Source organism: Corythoichthys intestinalis, chromosome 20, assembly GCF_030265065.1.
Source record: "Corythoichthys intestinalis isolate RoL2023-P3 chromosome 20, ASM3026506v1, whole genome shotgun sequence".
Taxonomy (NCBI): Eukaryota; Metazoa; Chordata; class Actinopteri; order Syngnathiformes; family Syngnathidae; genus Corythoichthys; species Corythoichthys intestinalis.
In genome coordinates, this window is record NC_080414.1 from 28,844,298 (window position 1) to 28,858,135 (window position 13,838).

Here is a 13,838-nt window from a genome sequence, read left to right on the forward strand (position 1 = left end):
GAAGCCAGTACACACCCAGGCCCGTCTGCGGTTCGCTAGAGAGCATTTGGATGATCCAGAAGAGGACTGGGAGAATGTGTTATGGTCAGATGAAACCAAAATAGAACTTTTTGGAAGCATGGGAGTGGAAACATCATGCGTTGGGGCTTGTTTTCTGCAAATGGACCAGGACGACTGCTCTGTGTAAAGGAAAGAATGAATGGGGCCATGTATGGAGAGATTTTGAGTGAAAATCTCCTTCCATCAGCAAGGGCATTGAAGATGAGACGTGGCTGGGTATTTCAGCATGACAATGATCCCAAACACACAGCCAGGGCAACAAAGGAGTGTCTTCGTAAGAAGCATTTCAAGGTCCTGGAGTGGCCTGGCCAGTCTCCAGATCTCAACCCCATAGGAAATCTGTGGAGGGAGTTGAAAATCCGTGTTGCCCAACGACAGCCGCAAAACATCACTGCTCTAGAGGAGATCTGCATGGATGAATGGGCCAAAATACCAGCAACAGTGTGTGAAAAGCTTGTGAAGAGCTACAGAAAACGTTTGGCCTCCATTATTGCTATAAGAACTGAGATTAACTTTTGGTATGGACCAAATACTTATTTTTCACCATGATTTGCAAAGAAATTCTTAAAAATCAAACAATGTGATTTTCTGTTTTTTATTTTTCCACATTCTGTCTCTCATGGTTGAGGTTTACCCATGTTGACAATTACAGGCCTCTCTAATATTTTCAAGTGGGAGAACTTGGACAATTAGTGGTTGACTAAATACTTATTTGCCCCACTGTATTACATTACCACATAAAGCCAAAGAAATACAAAAAAAACCAAACAAACAAAAAAAAAAAACCCATTGAATTCCAGCGAGAGAAAAAAATCTACAGAAATTGAGCATTATTCGTCCAAAGAGCATGAGTGCCCTCTAGTGGAGGGAAAACATATTTCCTATCATGAAACTAAAAGGATCATATCTTCGATTTTCCGTGGTCAATCGATACCAAATAAAAACTGGGAAAGAGATTAATATCCGTGCTTTCGAGTCATGTTGACGGCGGTGATCTATGTCGAATACTTAATTTTACGGTGCTTTAAAGACGCCACATGATTGAGCAGGCCGGTGTGTTCATAGAACGGCAAGCTTGAGTCTGATTGGTTTAATGGAGTCATGTGATTATTGTTCCGATATCTTATTGGTGAAACTGGTTGAGCGACTGTTGGCGTCTCAGGCAAAAAAAAAAGGTAAAATCTAATACTGTATGTAGAATAATGAGGAAAAATGTAACGGCTAGTGTAGCCCAAAGTAGTGGAGTAAAAGTATTATAAAATAAAAGTACGTGGTAAAACTACTCCGTAAAGTACATTTTTCTCAAAAGTTACTCAAGTAAATGTAACAGAGTAAATGTAACTCGTTACTACCCACCTCTGAAAACACGTCACGGTCAATGAAACCTTGATAAATACTTTATGCTTCGTTTGGAAGTTTGGGACATTCGAAAAATGGGTATCACATCTCCAATTGCCAAGCTAAATGAGATCTTGATGTTCGTTTGTGTGGAACTGTAGTTCACAACAACTACAGAAAACTATCCGTTCTCGCCGAAACTAGTAAAGCCCTTGACAAGGCTATTACAATTTCTCCTACTCTTGGAATCGATAGAGAGCCAGGTGAGTTCTTGCGGCGACAAAGTTGAACGAAGTCACTCCAGGCTGGATTAAACGACGACTGGCACAGGGGGTGTGGAAGTTGCAGAAAAAAATGTGACAAAAAGAGGAAGTGGTCGCGGTATAAAAGCACTATATTGGCCCGAATATAAGATGGCCCTGATTATAAGACGACCCCCTCTTTTTCATGAATAAAGTTTGAAAAAAGATTTTTGAACACCAAATTAATTTTTATACAGAAAATAATTACAGTACATCTGAAACAAATGATTATAACAACATATTTGAGAGAAAAAGCATGTTATTTTGCCTCATTCAAAGCTTAATATCTGAACATATAAATATGTGAACTAAAGTGCAATCACATTCGTAAATGAATGGTTTCTGGTTTTTGAAATGTAAATAAACCAATCTATTTTGATAAAACAACAAAATTGCAATAAGTGCATTAACCATCAAAGTGAAGTCTATCTGTAACTGTAGTCTTTAAACAAATCTCTATAAGGAAAAACATTGCAATAAAATAATGCAAACTGGTTAAATTTGAGAGTAGCTAAAATCTGTCATGACAGAATATCGCTTCAATGATATCTGGCGCCATCTAGCGTCGTGAATGGGGATAATGTCTAGACCACGAATATTAGATGACCCCCACTTTTTCAGTCTTATTTCAATGCAAAACACACCGTCTTATATTCGGGCCAATACAGTATTATACTAAACCACAGCAAATGCACATGTATGCATTATATACTACTTTATTTGTATACTGTTTGCTTGATTAAACTCCAAACTACTCATGGAATGGCTCAAATGCACTGTACTCTATGTGATGTGGGACATCAACGGAAAACAACTTCAGAACGTGTGTGTAGCAGCGGTGAAGAAATTAAAAAAAAAAAATAATAAATTTAACAATTTACCGTAATTTCCCAAATATAAGGCGCACCCGTGTATAATGCGCACCTCAAATTTACTTGTAAAATCTAGGGGAAATTATTGTACCCGTTTATAACGCGCACCCTAATTTTAGCACCAATAAATAGAAGAATACAAGCAAACTGAGCTCGTGTACAGATACAGAAATGTCATTTTACTGACTGGTGAAACACAGCACAAGCATAGCATATTGGTACAAAACATTACCATAAACTGACAATATTTACGGTAAAAATATGATTTGACAACTTCTCCAACTTACCAGAATCTAGGAGAAAACAAAACAGATGTGACTTTTCATTTAAAGGCTGCTGTATAACTTGCTCGTTTCATCATGATGAATAAATGTTTCTTCCATGGATTGATACGGTAAAATGAAAGTGAGAACGTAAGTCGGAAATCCGAGAGAGCTCATCGCTGTCGACACGACAGTAACAATAGGAACTATTGTTATTTGGGTTTGAGTTTCCCGAGGGACAGATATAGTTGATGGACACACACAGGAACTCTGTGTTGTTACGTTTGTTATGGTCCGAGTTGCGGAGCTGCAATAAACGTTGACTCAAATGAGTTCAAGAAACTAAATTCTGTGCTTTATGAAGAGTGAAAAAAGCAGAATTTAACACAGACGAAATCATTCGGCCGATCAGAGTGAAGTATTCAACGCATACGTTTCTTCAACACAACGTGGCCGTGTCAATAAAAAAAAAATCGGTATATATTTATATTTCTGTCTCCATCCATGTACCCGTTTATAATACACACCATGATTTTACAATGATTTTGGGAAAAAAAAGTGCGCGTTATATTCGGGAAATTACGGTATATATTTCTTTGATACCTCAAAATACTTCCAAACCGCGTACATGTTCGCTGTGAGCCAGTAATTTAGCTTCTCGCCGTGTTTTGATGACGTCATCACAAGAAGTCTACGGTTCTTCACACTATTCAGTGGTAAACTTTTGGTCTTTTAACCAAAAAGGCAATTTTAGCTAGTTTTCAGGACCAGATTTTCGGTCACATATCTACTAAAAAGGCATATATCTCTCTTTGCAGCTCCTATCTATCCCAAAAGGACTGCTCTACAGTATGATGTGCAGAACATTCATGAATCTATCTTTCCACCCCCCCCAATTAGTTCATTTAATCTTTTGGGAAAAATGCTTGAAAATCTAAAAACAAAGTCTATGCAAAATTATAGGTCAATCTGGTTTGAACATATGGATTCAACTCCGCTTTGCATCCCGTCTTGTTTGAATAATTCTCAACATGTTTGGCTTTGAGTTGCTCGACTGCTGTTTTGGTCATTACGTAACCTTGGAGTTTTGAGTGTGTGCCCAAGAAATTTATTTATTCATAGCTAAAACCAATTCTGCACTCACCTGGGGTAAATGAGGACAGATCTTCCTGCTGGCTTTGAGACTCGTCCTCCCTTCAGGCGCTGTCCTGATATTGAAGAGGGCCTCAAGAGCACACTGGGCAGCATGAGTCTTAGCCATTTTCTTGCTGCGACCAGAGCCCTCAAAAATCCGTCCATCCACACGCACAGCCATAACAAAGCTACGCAGTCGTCTGCCCTCGGCTCGTTCAGACAGACAGGCGTAGCGCAATCCCGGACGGAGCTCATTGAGCAGCACCACAGGACTCTTGGGCAAATTTGCCTCTGGAACAATGCCCCCTAACCTCTGTTGAGCCTGTACCATCAGGTCCAAGGTATGGCGAAGCAAGCGTCCGTGTCTCAGCAGCTCACTTGATAACAACTGACTTTCTGCTTCTGAGTTGCAAAGGGTGAGGCCATCAGAGCATGGAGAAGATTGAAATTCTTTGAAAAGAGTGTCAGGGAAGTCAGCTTGGTCAGAAGTGAAGTCAGCTGACGGGTTTGAGATGTTTCCCATGGCTAGGTGGGCCTGAGGAGCATTGGGAAACTGAATAAAGGATTTAAGAGCCAGCTCCGCTGCCCGCATCTTAGCTTTCTTCTTTGTGGGTCCCGTTCCTTCAAAGGTTAAACCGTTAACCTCCACAGCAATAGAGAAAACAGGAGCATGGACCGGACCAGTTTGTGACACCATACGATACTGAAGACCTGGTTTTAGCTCATTGAGCTGAACCAAAGCATTCTTTGGTGCGTCTGACCATGACAGTTTCTTATAGATCAGACGGAGTTGGCTCAAGTGACCGTTGTTGTCTTCCTCAAGCGGCCGTTTCCTCTTCAGATTAGAATTCCCACTTCTTGTAGATTCAGCGCAGAAGAGTGATTGACACTCAGCAGACGCTAAGGAGCGATCCTCCAAGTTATCGATGTTGCGGTTTTCTTTCACCTCCGCACTGCTGGTACCTGAAGAGAAAGAATGTACTTAATCTCTGCTGAACAAAATAGATCCAGGAAATCTCTCCAGGCAGATTGAACAACTTGATATATAATGAAACGATAATGAGCCAATCTCATACCACGGGGCTTGGTGAAAGTGTTTTAAAATACAAATCCCATAAAATGGGGATGCTATCTGCCAAATCATTCTGTAATCTGCCTGTAAATTGGTTGGAAATCCTTGTTGTAAGTGAGAAACTGGTCCCCGTGGCCAATGCAAAGAAAAATCCTATTTGTAACGGGGGTGGGGATTCCACCAGTGGTAGGCGCAGTCAGAATGAATGCGAGAACGGTCTGTAGCTTGCTTTATTTCACACTTCTATTCTCCAAAAGAGCAGAGGCTGAACAGCTGTGATACACTCCTCAAATCTAGTTACAAAGTGATGGTGCATTGCATTTCTGATGGGAAATTAACTGAAATGTTAAAAGCTCACTCATAAAAATTCTTATAGGGAACTAACGTCAGGACATGATGGTTGGACATTGACATGTTTTATAAATGCACAGATTTAATGACTCTGTAGGATCTTATTTGTATATATATGTATTTTTTTTCAGGACTTGCAAGTGTTTTATTTTTCTGGTTTGTTTTATTATTTGAAACAAATATCATTTGTATTTTCAACTCGACTCATCCTATTATTTCAAGCATCTAAAATCAGCTAGACCCAGAGTACTAAACATACCGGAATTTTCGGACTACAAGGCACACCTGACTATAAACTGCTACCCATCAAATTTGACACGAAAACGGCATTTGTTCATAGATAAGCCGCAGCCGTCCTCACTGTAGTATAGGATATTTACACAAACAGATTTTAACAGGTAAAACTTTATTTGACAGCGGCATGATCAGACTGTCATAGGGGTGAAAGTGGCTGGAATTTCTTGCCGGAACTCCCCGACGTGAAGGTTGCTACAGAGCCAGAAATTGTATTTATTTATTTTTTTAGGGAGCGGGTCAAACCTCTTAAACTACTGAAATGCATAGAAAACTGTTTTAGCACAGTTATTTCTATAAGACATACAAAAACTGATTTTCATTCAAAATTGGTATTTTTTCAATGATTTGCAAAATAAAAGTAGACAAAAACAGCAATAACCCCAACCTCCATCTTCTAATTTTTATTTAACTCTCATTTCCTCACATACTTAATGCCAAATCTCAATTTTAACTACTTAAGAACATAGGATGTATATTAAAATTGGAGTAATGTAAAGTGATGTAAACATTTACTTTTTTTTTTTTTTTTTTTAATAATAAAGATAATAAATATTTTGAAGATCGTGCAAACATTGACTTTTTTAAATCATAAGGAAATGAATAGGTAGCCTAACATAAATGAACAAATATTAGTCCAAAGTGCACATTGACAGCTAAAATATTCTGAACCTCCCCATCAGAGCAAATAAAACTAATTATAATAAATAATCCTCCTGAACTCTTTCGTTGCTCTTAAAGATTTGATCCACTTTATGTTGCATTGCCCTTTTTTGTCACATCAATTCAACAAACTTTTTTTTTTTTGCTGTTCCAGAAAACATGCACATTTGAACCAATCAGAGCTAACTATCTCTGCTGATCACATGTCGTCCGTGAAATAAAAAAAATAATAAATATTGCGATAATAAATATTACACTACACAAGCAATTTATTACTGATGTTGTTAACACTTGTGTATGTAAATCTGATGTTGGTAGATTATTTTCTTCTTGGAGATGAAATATATGTGTGGCATCTTAGCATTTTATTATTATTATTATTTTACATAGTGTTTTGACAATTGCCGTCATATTTTCGGAATCAAAGCACCGTGTACCGGAACAGCATTCTGGCTCTGAATCTTATACCGGAACTGCGTTCTGGCTCTGAATCTTATACCGGAACTGCGTTCCTGACCGTTCTAGCCCACTTTCACCCCTGGTCATAAGACCAAATGAACCACCATGAAGCTTTGAACCAATGGCGTACCGCACGCAGGCCATTTTAAAACCGTGACGTCGCATCGTAAAGCGGAAGTAAAGCCGAAGTGGGACATTATAGACCGCCCTCGCATAGACCCAACGTAAAAAGTGCTACTTTTCGCCGGTAATCTTTCAAAAACGAACATGCCGATCACGCATTGCTTTTTTGGAACTTGTAGAAACGACTCTAGACATTACGACCATGAAGGATGTTTTCCTCATACATTCCCGGAAACCAAAAATTGGGGAGGAAAAAATGTGAAAACCGAATCAATTTGCGCGGACTTTAACACCAGCTCGACGAATCCATTCACGTTTCATATGCAATAAACATTATGTTGGGTTGGCATGGTCTTTCAGAGGACAAAGAGGTAAGCCATTTTTATATTTTTACTTTATTTTTTTAGCGTAACGTTGTGCCGTACTGCTTCTGTCTGACAATGAATGACCTGAAAAAACATTACAATGGTATCTGACTGCCACTGTTCCCGTTTCTGTTATATATATATAAAAAAACAACTTTAGTAAGGGGGAAGTGTAAATGAATTATAGGATTAAGATGTGTTATCAATGAAAAAATTAAAAGTGTTCGTTGGCTGTCACTGAGTAGCATTTGCGATCGCTACACAAAGCTAACTAAATTACCCCCAAGAACGGTAAGAGACGTAGGACAACCAGAGGATATATAAGAAAGACAGGGATGATGGTAAAGGATAGCTTGTTGAAACCGGAGAATGTCATTGTCAGTCGCGTCGATAAAAAAAAAAAGCTAAAGCTATGCTTAGGTCGGCTCGTTTTTTTCGGCTTTTTCAGCCTTCGACACTAAAGCCATCTCTTTAACTGAACATTTTTATGTTCTTCCACATCTATGCCAGTCAATTTGGCACCAGGCACATCATTTTCGGAGAGAATTGGTAGGTTTAGCGCTGTAAACATCTCCTTCGTACACGATTTCCATTCATTTCCTATTAGGGACAAACGGTGGCTTGTCCTAGCTTTGTCCCAGCTTAGCAACAGTAGCTAATGCCATGAATATTAATGAGCGGAAGTGACGTGTTGCTTGCGGTACGCCATTGGCTGCAAAGCTTCATTACTTCAATAAGCTTTATTTGGCCATCACTGCTACACAGTCAACCTCTGCTGCAACCTGCTGTCAACACTGTTGTCATCCAGCATGCTTCCTAGCATGCCTCCTAGCATGCATTGCAGCGCTACAGATGTAAATAACAATCAAAATTCATGTTTTGTGATAATTATTTCTTCAGTTACTCTTCCAGTTGTTTCATTAATTGCTAGCTCTGGTATTTGATATCACTTTATTTGACAGTGACGCCATAAAACTGTCATAAGACCATCATAATTATGACATGACACTGCCATGAGCATTAATGAATGCTTGTGACAGATGTCAGTTTGTGTCATCTGGCAAATTATCTCACTTTTGAATAGATGTAAAAGATCCGACCTGGACATAAATGGTGTGCTGGTGACATAATTTGCCGAATGATACTTAATGACATCCGTCATAAGCATTCATTAATGCACAGTCTTATGATCCCTCTGTCAAATAAAGTGCTAACTATTAGCCAAAATAAATCAACAAATAAGCCACACTTGACTATACGCCACAGAATTCAAAATCATGGGAAAAAGTAGCAGCTTGTAGCCCGGAAATTGCGGTACGTAGGAGCAAAAATATAGTCACAACAGACTCGATACAGATCTTGATTATTTATATCAATCTTGATTTTCCCTTTATTTTTTAATTAACTTACTTAATTTCATTGACAAGCGGGGGGTGTGGCTCAGGGAGCTCTGAGCTCTGAGTGTCCTTATGGTCTGAACGATTTTTAATGTAATGGGAGTTTGATATACTCACATTGTGGCAGTTTATTACGTTTTATTAATTAGGAGAAAGCAGGGAACGGGAAGGGATTATGGGGGGACAGAAAGGAAGGAAGCAGACAGAAGAGGAGAAGAACAAACAACAACAAGAAATACATTCTTACACCCCTATGTTAGCAAGTGGTGCTATCGTTTGGTAATTACATTTACCCATGGACACAATGTGGAGGGGCTGATAACGGAGGAGAAAGAAGAGTGAAGGTGACTCAAAAGGAGACATGATTAAGTGGGTTGGAGCGTACACAATTCAGCAATGAGAGGTGGGGAACTCAGTACAGTGGTACCTCTACATACAAATTAAATTCTTTTCCGGACCTGGTTTATAAATCGAAATGGTCATATGTCGAGCGGGATTTTCCAATTAGAATACATTATAACTGGATTAATTTGTTCCACAGTCCAAAAACCTACACTAAATCCTTCATAAATACTACAAGTTGTCATGAATTGAGTTTGGTTCTGTGCCCGAGTTTGTCTTGTCCATGTGATTACTTGTTGATTTCACCTGTTGCATCTGTTCCTTGTGCGTTGACCAATCCTTTGCCTCTTGTGTCACCCACCCGTGCCTTATTGTCTCATTTCCCCTTGTCTGTGTATTTAAGCTCCCAGTTTCTGTTCAGTCCTTGTTGATTTCTCATCTATGCCAGTGTGCCTTATCCTATCAAAGTCCTATAACACAGTAAGTTGTTTTGTTTCCCAGTCTTTTGGTTGATCTCCCAAGTGCTTGCTTGTACTTTGTTTTGTTTTTAAATTCTATTAAAGTATTCTGAGTGACCACTACGCCTTTTTGCCTCACCTATGTTTCCCTGCATTTGGGTCCACCTTGTCTGCCTGCCCTTTATCCCTGACAGCAGGTACAATTACACATAGCAAAACAAATTAATTATAAATACAAACCGTAATAATCATAATAACAACAAATTGGGTTCTAATTTGGTGGTTGTGTTTGTCATGCTGTTCCTGCATGCACCTTGTGACAGACGAGAGAGAGAAAGGTGCGCAATAGTGGGAAATTTTAACTTTCTCTTTTCACGTTGGCAACGGCAGACAGTAGCCGTGTTGTGTTGCACAAGTTCTAAAATAAATGATTAGTTTCAGTTGATTCACACATCGTATCATGATACACATAAGAACATGGTCATATATACAAGCAGTTCATCTGACAAGATGCATGAAAGGAACACTCCGAATAAGCTATTTAAAGCTTTTAGTAGGGCCCAGTCAAACATCACACACATACACACATCCATACACATACATACAATTAGCTATGGAAAATGTCAACATGTGACACCTTAGTAATGTTATTCAAAGACAGCATATTAAGCATATATTGCAAGGAGGTGAGTTTTCAGTTTTTTCTTAAAAATGGAAATGGAGTGTGACATTTTAAGTGTTTCGTCCAGTTCATTCCAAATCTGTAGTCCTCTGCACACAATGCCAAAGCTTGTAGACTTTAGCCTTCTATTTTTCCCTGTGATGTAAGTTTTTGTTCTGGTAGTATATGTATAGATTGGGATGAGATCACTTAATTTATGGTTTAGTTTATGAATGACCTGATACATTATGCAAGAATTTTGAAAGTAGTTGTGTTCTTTTAGCCTCAGAAGGTGGTGATGATGAAATATTAATTTAGTTGGAGCATTGAACCCGGACCATGTTATGGCACGACTTTTTTCTGTAGTGTTTCAAGCTTTTTTAGATAGGTTGGAAATGTGTTGCACCATATGATATTACAATATTGTAAATGTGGTACATATAAAGATTTATACAGGGTGAGAAGTGCAGATAGTGGGATATAATGTTGCAGTTTAAAAAACAGCGCAGCATATTTCGACAGTTTATTTGTGAGCTCATCGATGTGTTTTTTTAAAAATTAATGTACTCATCTATATGGATCCCCAGGAATTTTTTAGAGTAGACTCTTTCAATGGTTTCTCCATTTATGTTTAAACAGATTTGTTTAACGGGCTGTTTTTTATAGGAGCGAAACATAATGTAATTTGTATTATTGATATTTAGAGAGAGTTTATTACATTTGAACCATATGTCTATTTTCTTTAGTTCACTATTTATGATTTGCTCAAGTGCAGAGGGATGTTTATGGGAAAAGAATACATTTGTATCATCAGCAAATAGTACTTTATGAAAAACAGATGAGGAATTAACAAAGTCATTAATGTACAGGATGAAGAGGAGCGGCCCTAAGATGGAGCCCTGGGGGACTCCATGATTAATGAGTTTGTATGATGATTCTGAATTATTAATATTGACACACTGATGTCTTCCAGATACTAGATAGCCTGATTAAAAACCTGATGAAGCTGGCGACTTCCTAGCCAGTCTTACAATGATAATAATAATAAATCCGAAATAAAGTGTTTTTATTGTCACCTTAACTTAAAGAGGCTGGCAAAAGGAGGTCGAAAGAGATGGCGGATGAGGAGGAGAATCATTGAGATATTCCAGCCGTATTGTCAAGTCAGTATACCACGCTCATGTTTTTCTCTCATTTCCATCTTAATTTCAATGGTAAGTGTCACCTATTTCCTTTTTTTTAACACCTGCACTAACCTTCTTGGGACCCATGTTGATTTCTCTCACAACAAAATCCGCCTTGCGGGAAAACAATGAAATTGCGATGCTGTTGTAAATCGTTGTATTTTGAGCATTTCCTCCCAGGTTGAGACAAATGACTAGTCAAGTTTCATGTCCGATGCCGAAAGGATCGTATGTCTCCCCGTCTTTTGGACTTTGATTAATTTTACTCATCAAAAAGGTGGGAATGTTATTGCTTTGATTTAAAAAAAAAAAAATTTTTTTAAGTGGGGACTGCTATTTAATGAATTGCTTAATTGACTGATTGAAATGCAGTAATATTTCATGACTACTTTTAGATTAGTTGTAAAAAGAGACAGTCCAATGAATCCTACAGCCACAGAGTTAGAGAATGGGAGAAAGGAGACATTATCTTACTTAAACTGTCCTCGTCCTCTGTGCTGCTGGTCCCAGGGCTGATGTACTTGAAAGGAGTGATCAATGCTGACAGCATACTGACTTTCTCTGGAGGGGAGACAAAGGACATGCACGGTCAACATGAGCCAGCCAGTGCTGGAAAGGTTTTGATAGTATAATCGATTAAAAACCTTGATAAGCGCTGGACCAAACACAGAAACATAGACAACATTTCTGTGATTATCCACCTGAGGTCATTTTCTTTAACCAACAGAGACCCTTCACCTCTGTTGATAAACTTCTCTTCAAATTAGCACTAACTTGCTGGCAGCTGCTCTCTCCAGTTACCCCCAAGGGACCCCCTGTTGTCCAGGTATGCGTGTTGTTTGCAGTTTGAAGCCCTATTAGAGCAAACACTTAGTCTGGTGCTCTTCATGCAATACTGAGCCGAATTGACAGGCCAGTCTGGCTCCTTAATTACACTCCCTCTGTGCTTGGAACATCAGCTAATCATCAATAAAAGAAATTTCAAGGAGAGGAAAGGATAAGGAAGTTTTGCAGGAGGAATGATTTCAAGTAAGAGGGTCAGAGGTAAACCAAAGGTAGATGTAGACTTGGACCTCTAAACCCTCGGACGTGCGGCAGCAACCTTATCACATAGCTAAACACTGTATAAGCTGGGTGCAACATTTAGAGTGCAATAAACATGGTTTGATAAGAGCATATGGTTTGTGAATGAGATTGGACCTTGGTGCTCTCTTTCTATGATCGCAGCTCAACAGCTCTCGAGAGGCTAAATGACTCACTGACACATACTGATATGCTTTAAACACAGAGGTTGCAATTGTGCTGATCCGTATGGTCCAACAAGACAATAGAGCCATTTGCATTCTGACCTAATTATGGCCAGAAGCCAAACACAAGCAGCAATTTGGCACCAAATGACTCACAGGACCGCCATTTAGACCATTTTAAAGTCAGCCTAAATGGTTTCTGAGGCTTTCAGGGACGCTTTTCTATCGATGGATGAATGAATGGACATCTTAGTAGACAAAAGCTCCCATTAAAGAGTAACCTATTGACTAGTAATAAGCAATCACGCTTCCTTTCACACTAGGCCGTGCATTGGGTAGTATGGTTATGCTGGAAACTGTAGAATCTATTTCTTATGTGATGCAGTAAACAGCCGGCACACTCTACTCTCTACTCAACAAATTCTTTAATTCTCGCAATTAAACGGAAGAACATAAACATTTAATCAACAAGATTACGAAGACCGGTCTGGGCCCCCCTCTCTCGGTCCACCTTTTGGTGGCTTCCGGGTTCAAGGGAGGGTCCCGCTTTCAGGACATGTCAACTTTTAAGTCGATATGCAAATGAACAAGTGAGCCCACTTTCAGTGGGTGTAACAAAGGCGGTAAATGCATAGAAAGGCTACCAGAGGAGGATATTTGTTGAGAACAAAGGAGGTTGAAGAATGTCCATCTATGGTCACTGACCTCATCAACAGTTGTTAAAGCAAACATTACCTTGGCCAAACTTACACCCCCCCCCCCTCTATAATTACAGTGCCCTCCATAATTATTGGATTTATAATAATTATGTGTTTTTTAGCTTCTAATAATTTTTTTGTCTTCTAAATAATATGGGACCTTAATGGTAAAAAAAAGAAAAATCCAAACTTCAATACTAGTGCATTTATTCAGTGGGGAAAAAATCTCACATAAAGAAATAATTATTTGACATCAAATAACGTGTGTCACAATTATTAGCACCCCGGGTGTCAATACTTTGTACAACCCCCTTTTGCCAACAAAACAGCACCTAATCTTCTCCTACAATGTTTCACAAGATGGGAAAAGACAGAAAGAGGGATCTTCATCCATTCCTCTTTGCAGAATCTCTCTAAATCATCCAGAGACCTGGGTCCTCTCCTCTGTACTCTCCTCTCCAGCTCACCCCACAGGTTTTCAATGGGGTTGAGGTCTGGGGACTGAGATGGCCAATTTAAAAATTATTTAAATGTCCTGGTATTTCAAAGCATTCA

General features: G+C 38.9%; 1 protein-coding gene across 4 annotated transcripts in view; it reads right to left on the reverse strand.

Annotated features, from left to right (window-relative positions):
• adarb2 (adenosine deaminase RNA specific B2 (inactive)) overlaps positions 1-13,838 on the reverse strand; it is a 615,589-nt gene that overhangs the window by 151,692 nt on the left and 450,059 nt on the right. For all 4 annotated transcript variants that reach the window (XM_057823819.1, XM_057823822.1, XM_057823821.1 and 1 more), the window contains 2 exons: positions 11,813-11,899; positions 3,980-4,932 (listed from right to left, as the gene is read on the reverse strand). In XM_057823819.1, the coding sequence (XP_057679802.1) occupies positions 3,980-4,932; positions 11,813-11,899 (1,040 nt within the window). The remainder of the gene's footprint in view (positions 1-3,979; positions 4,933-11,812; positions 11,900-13,838) is intronic.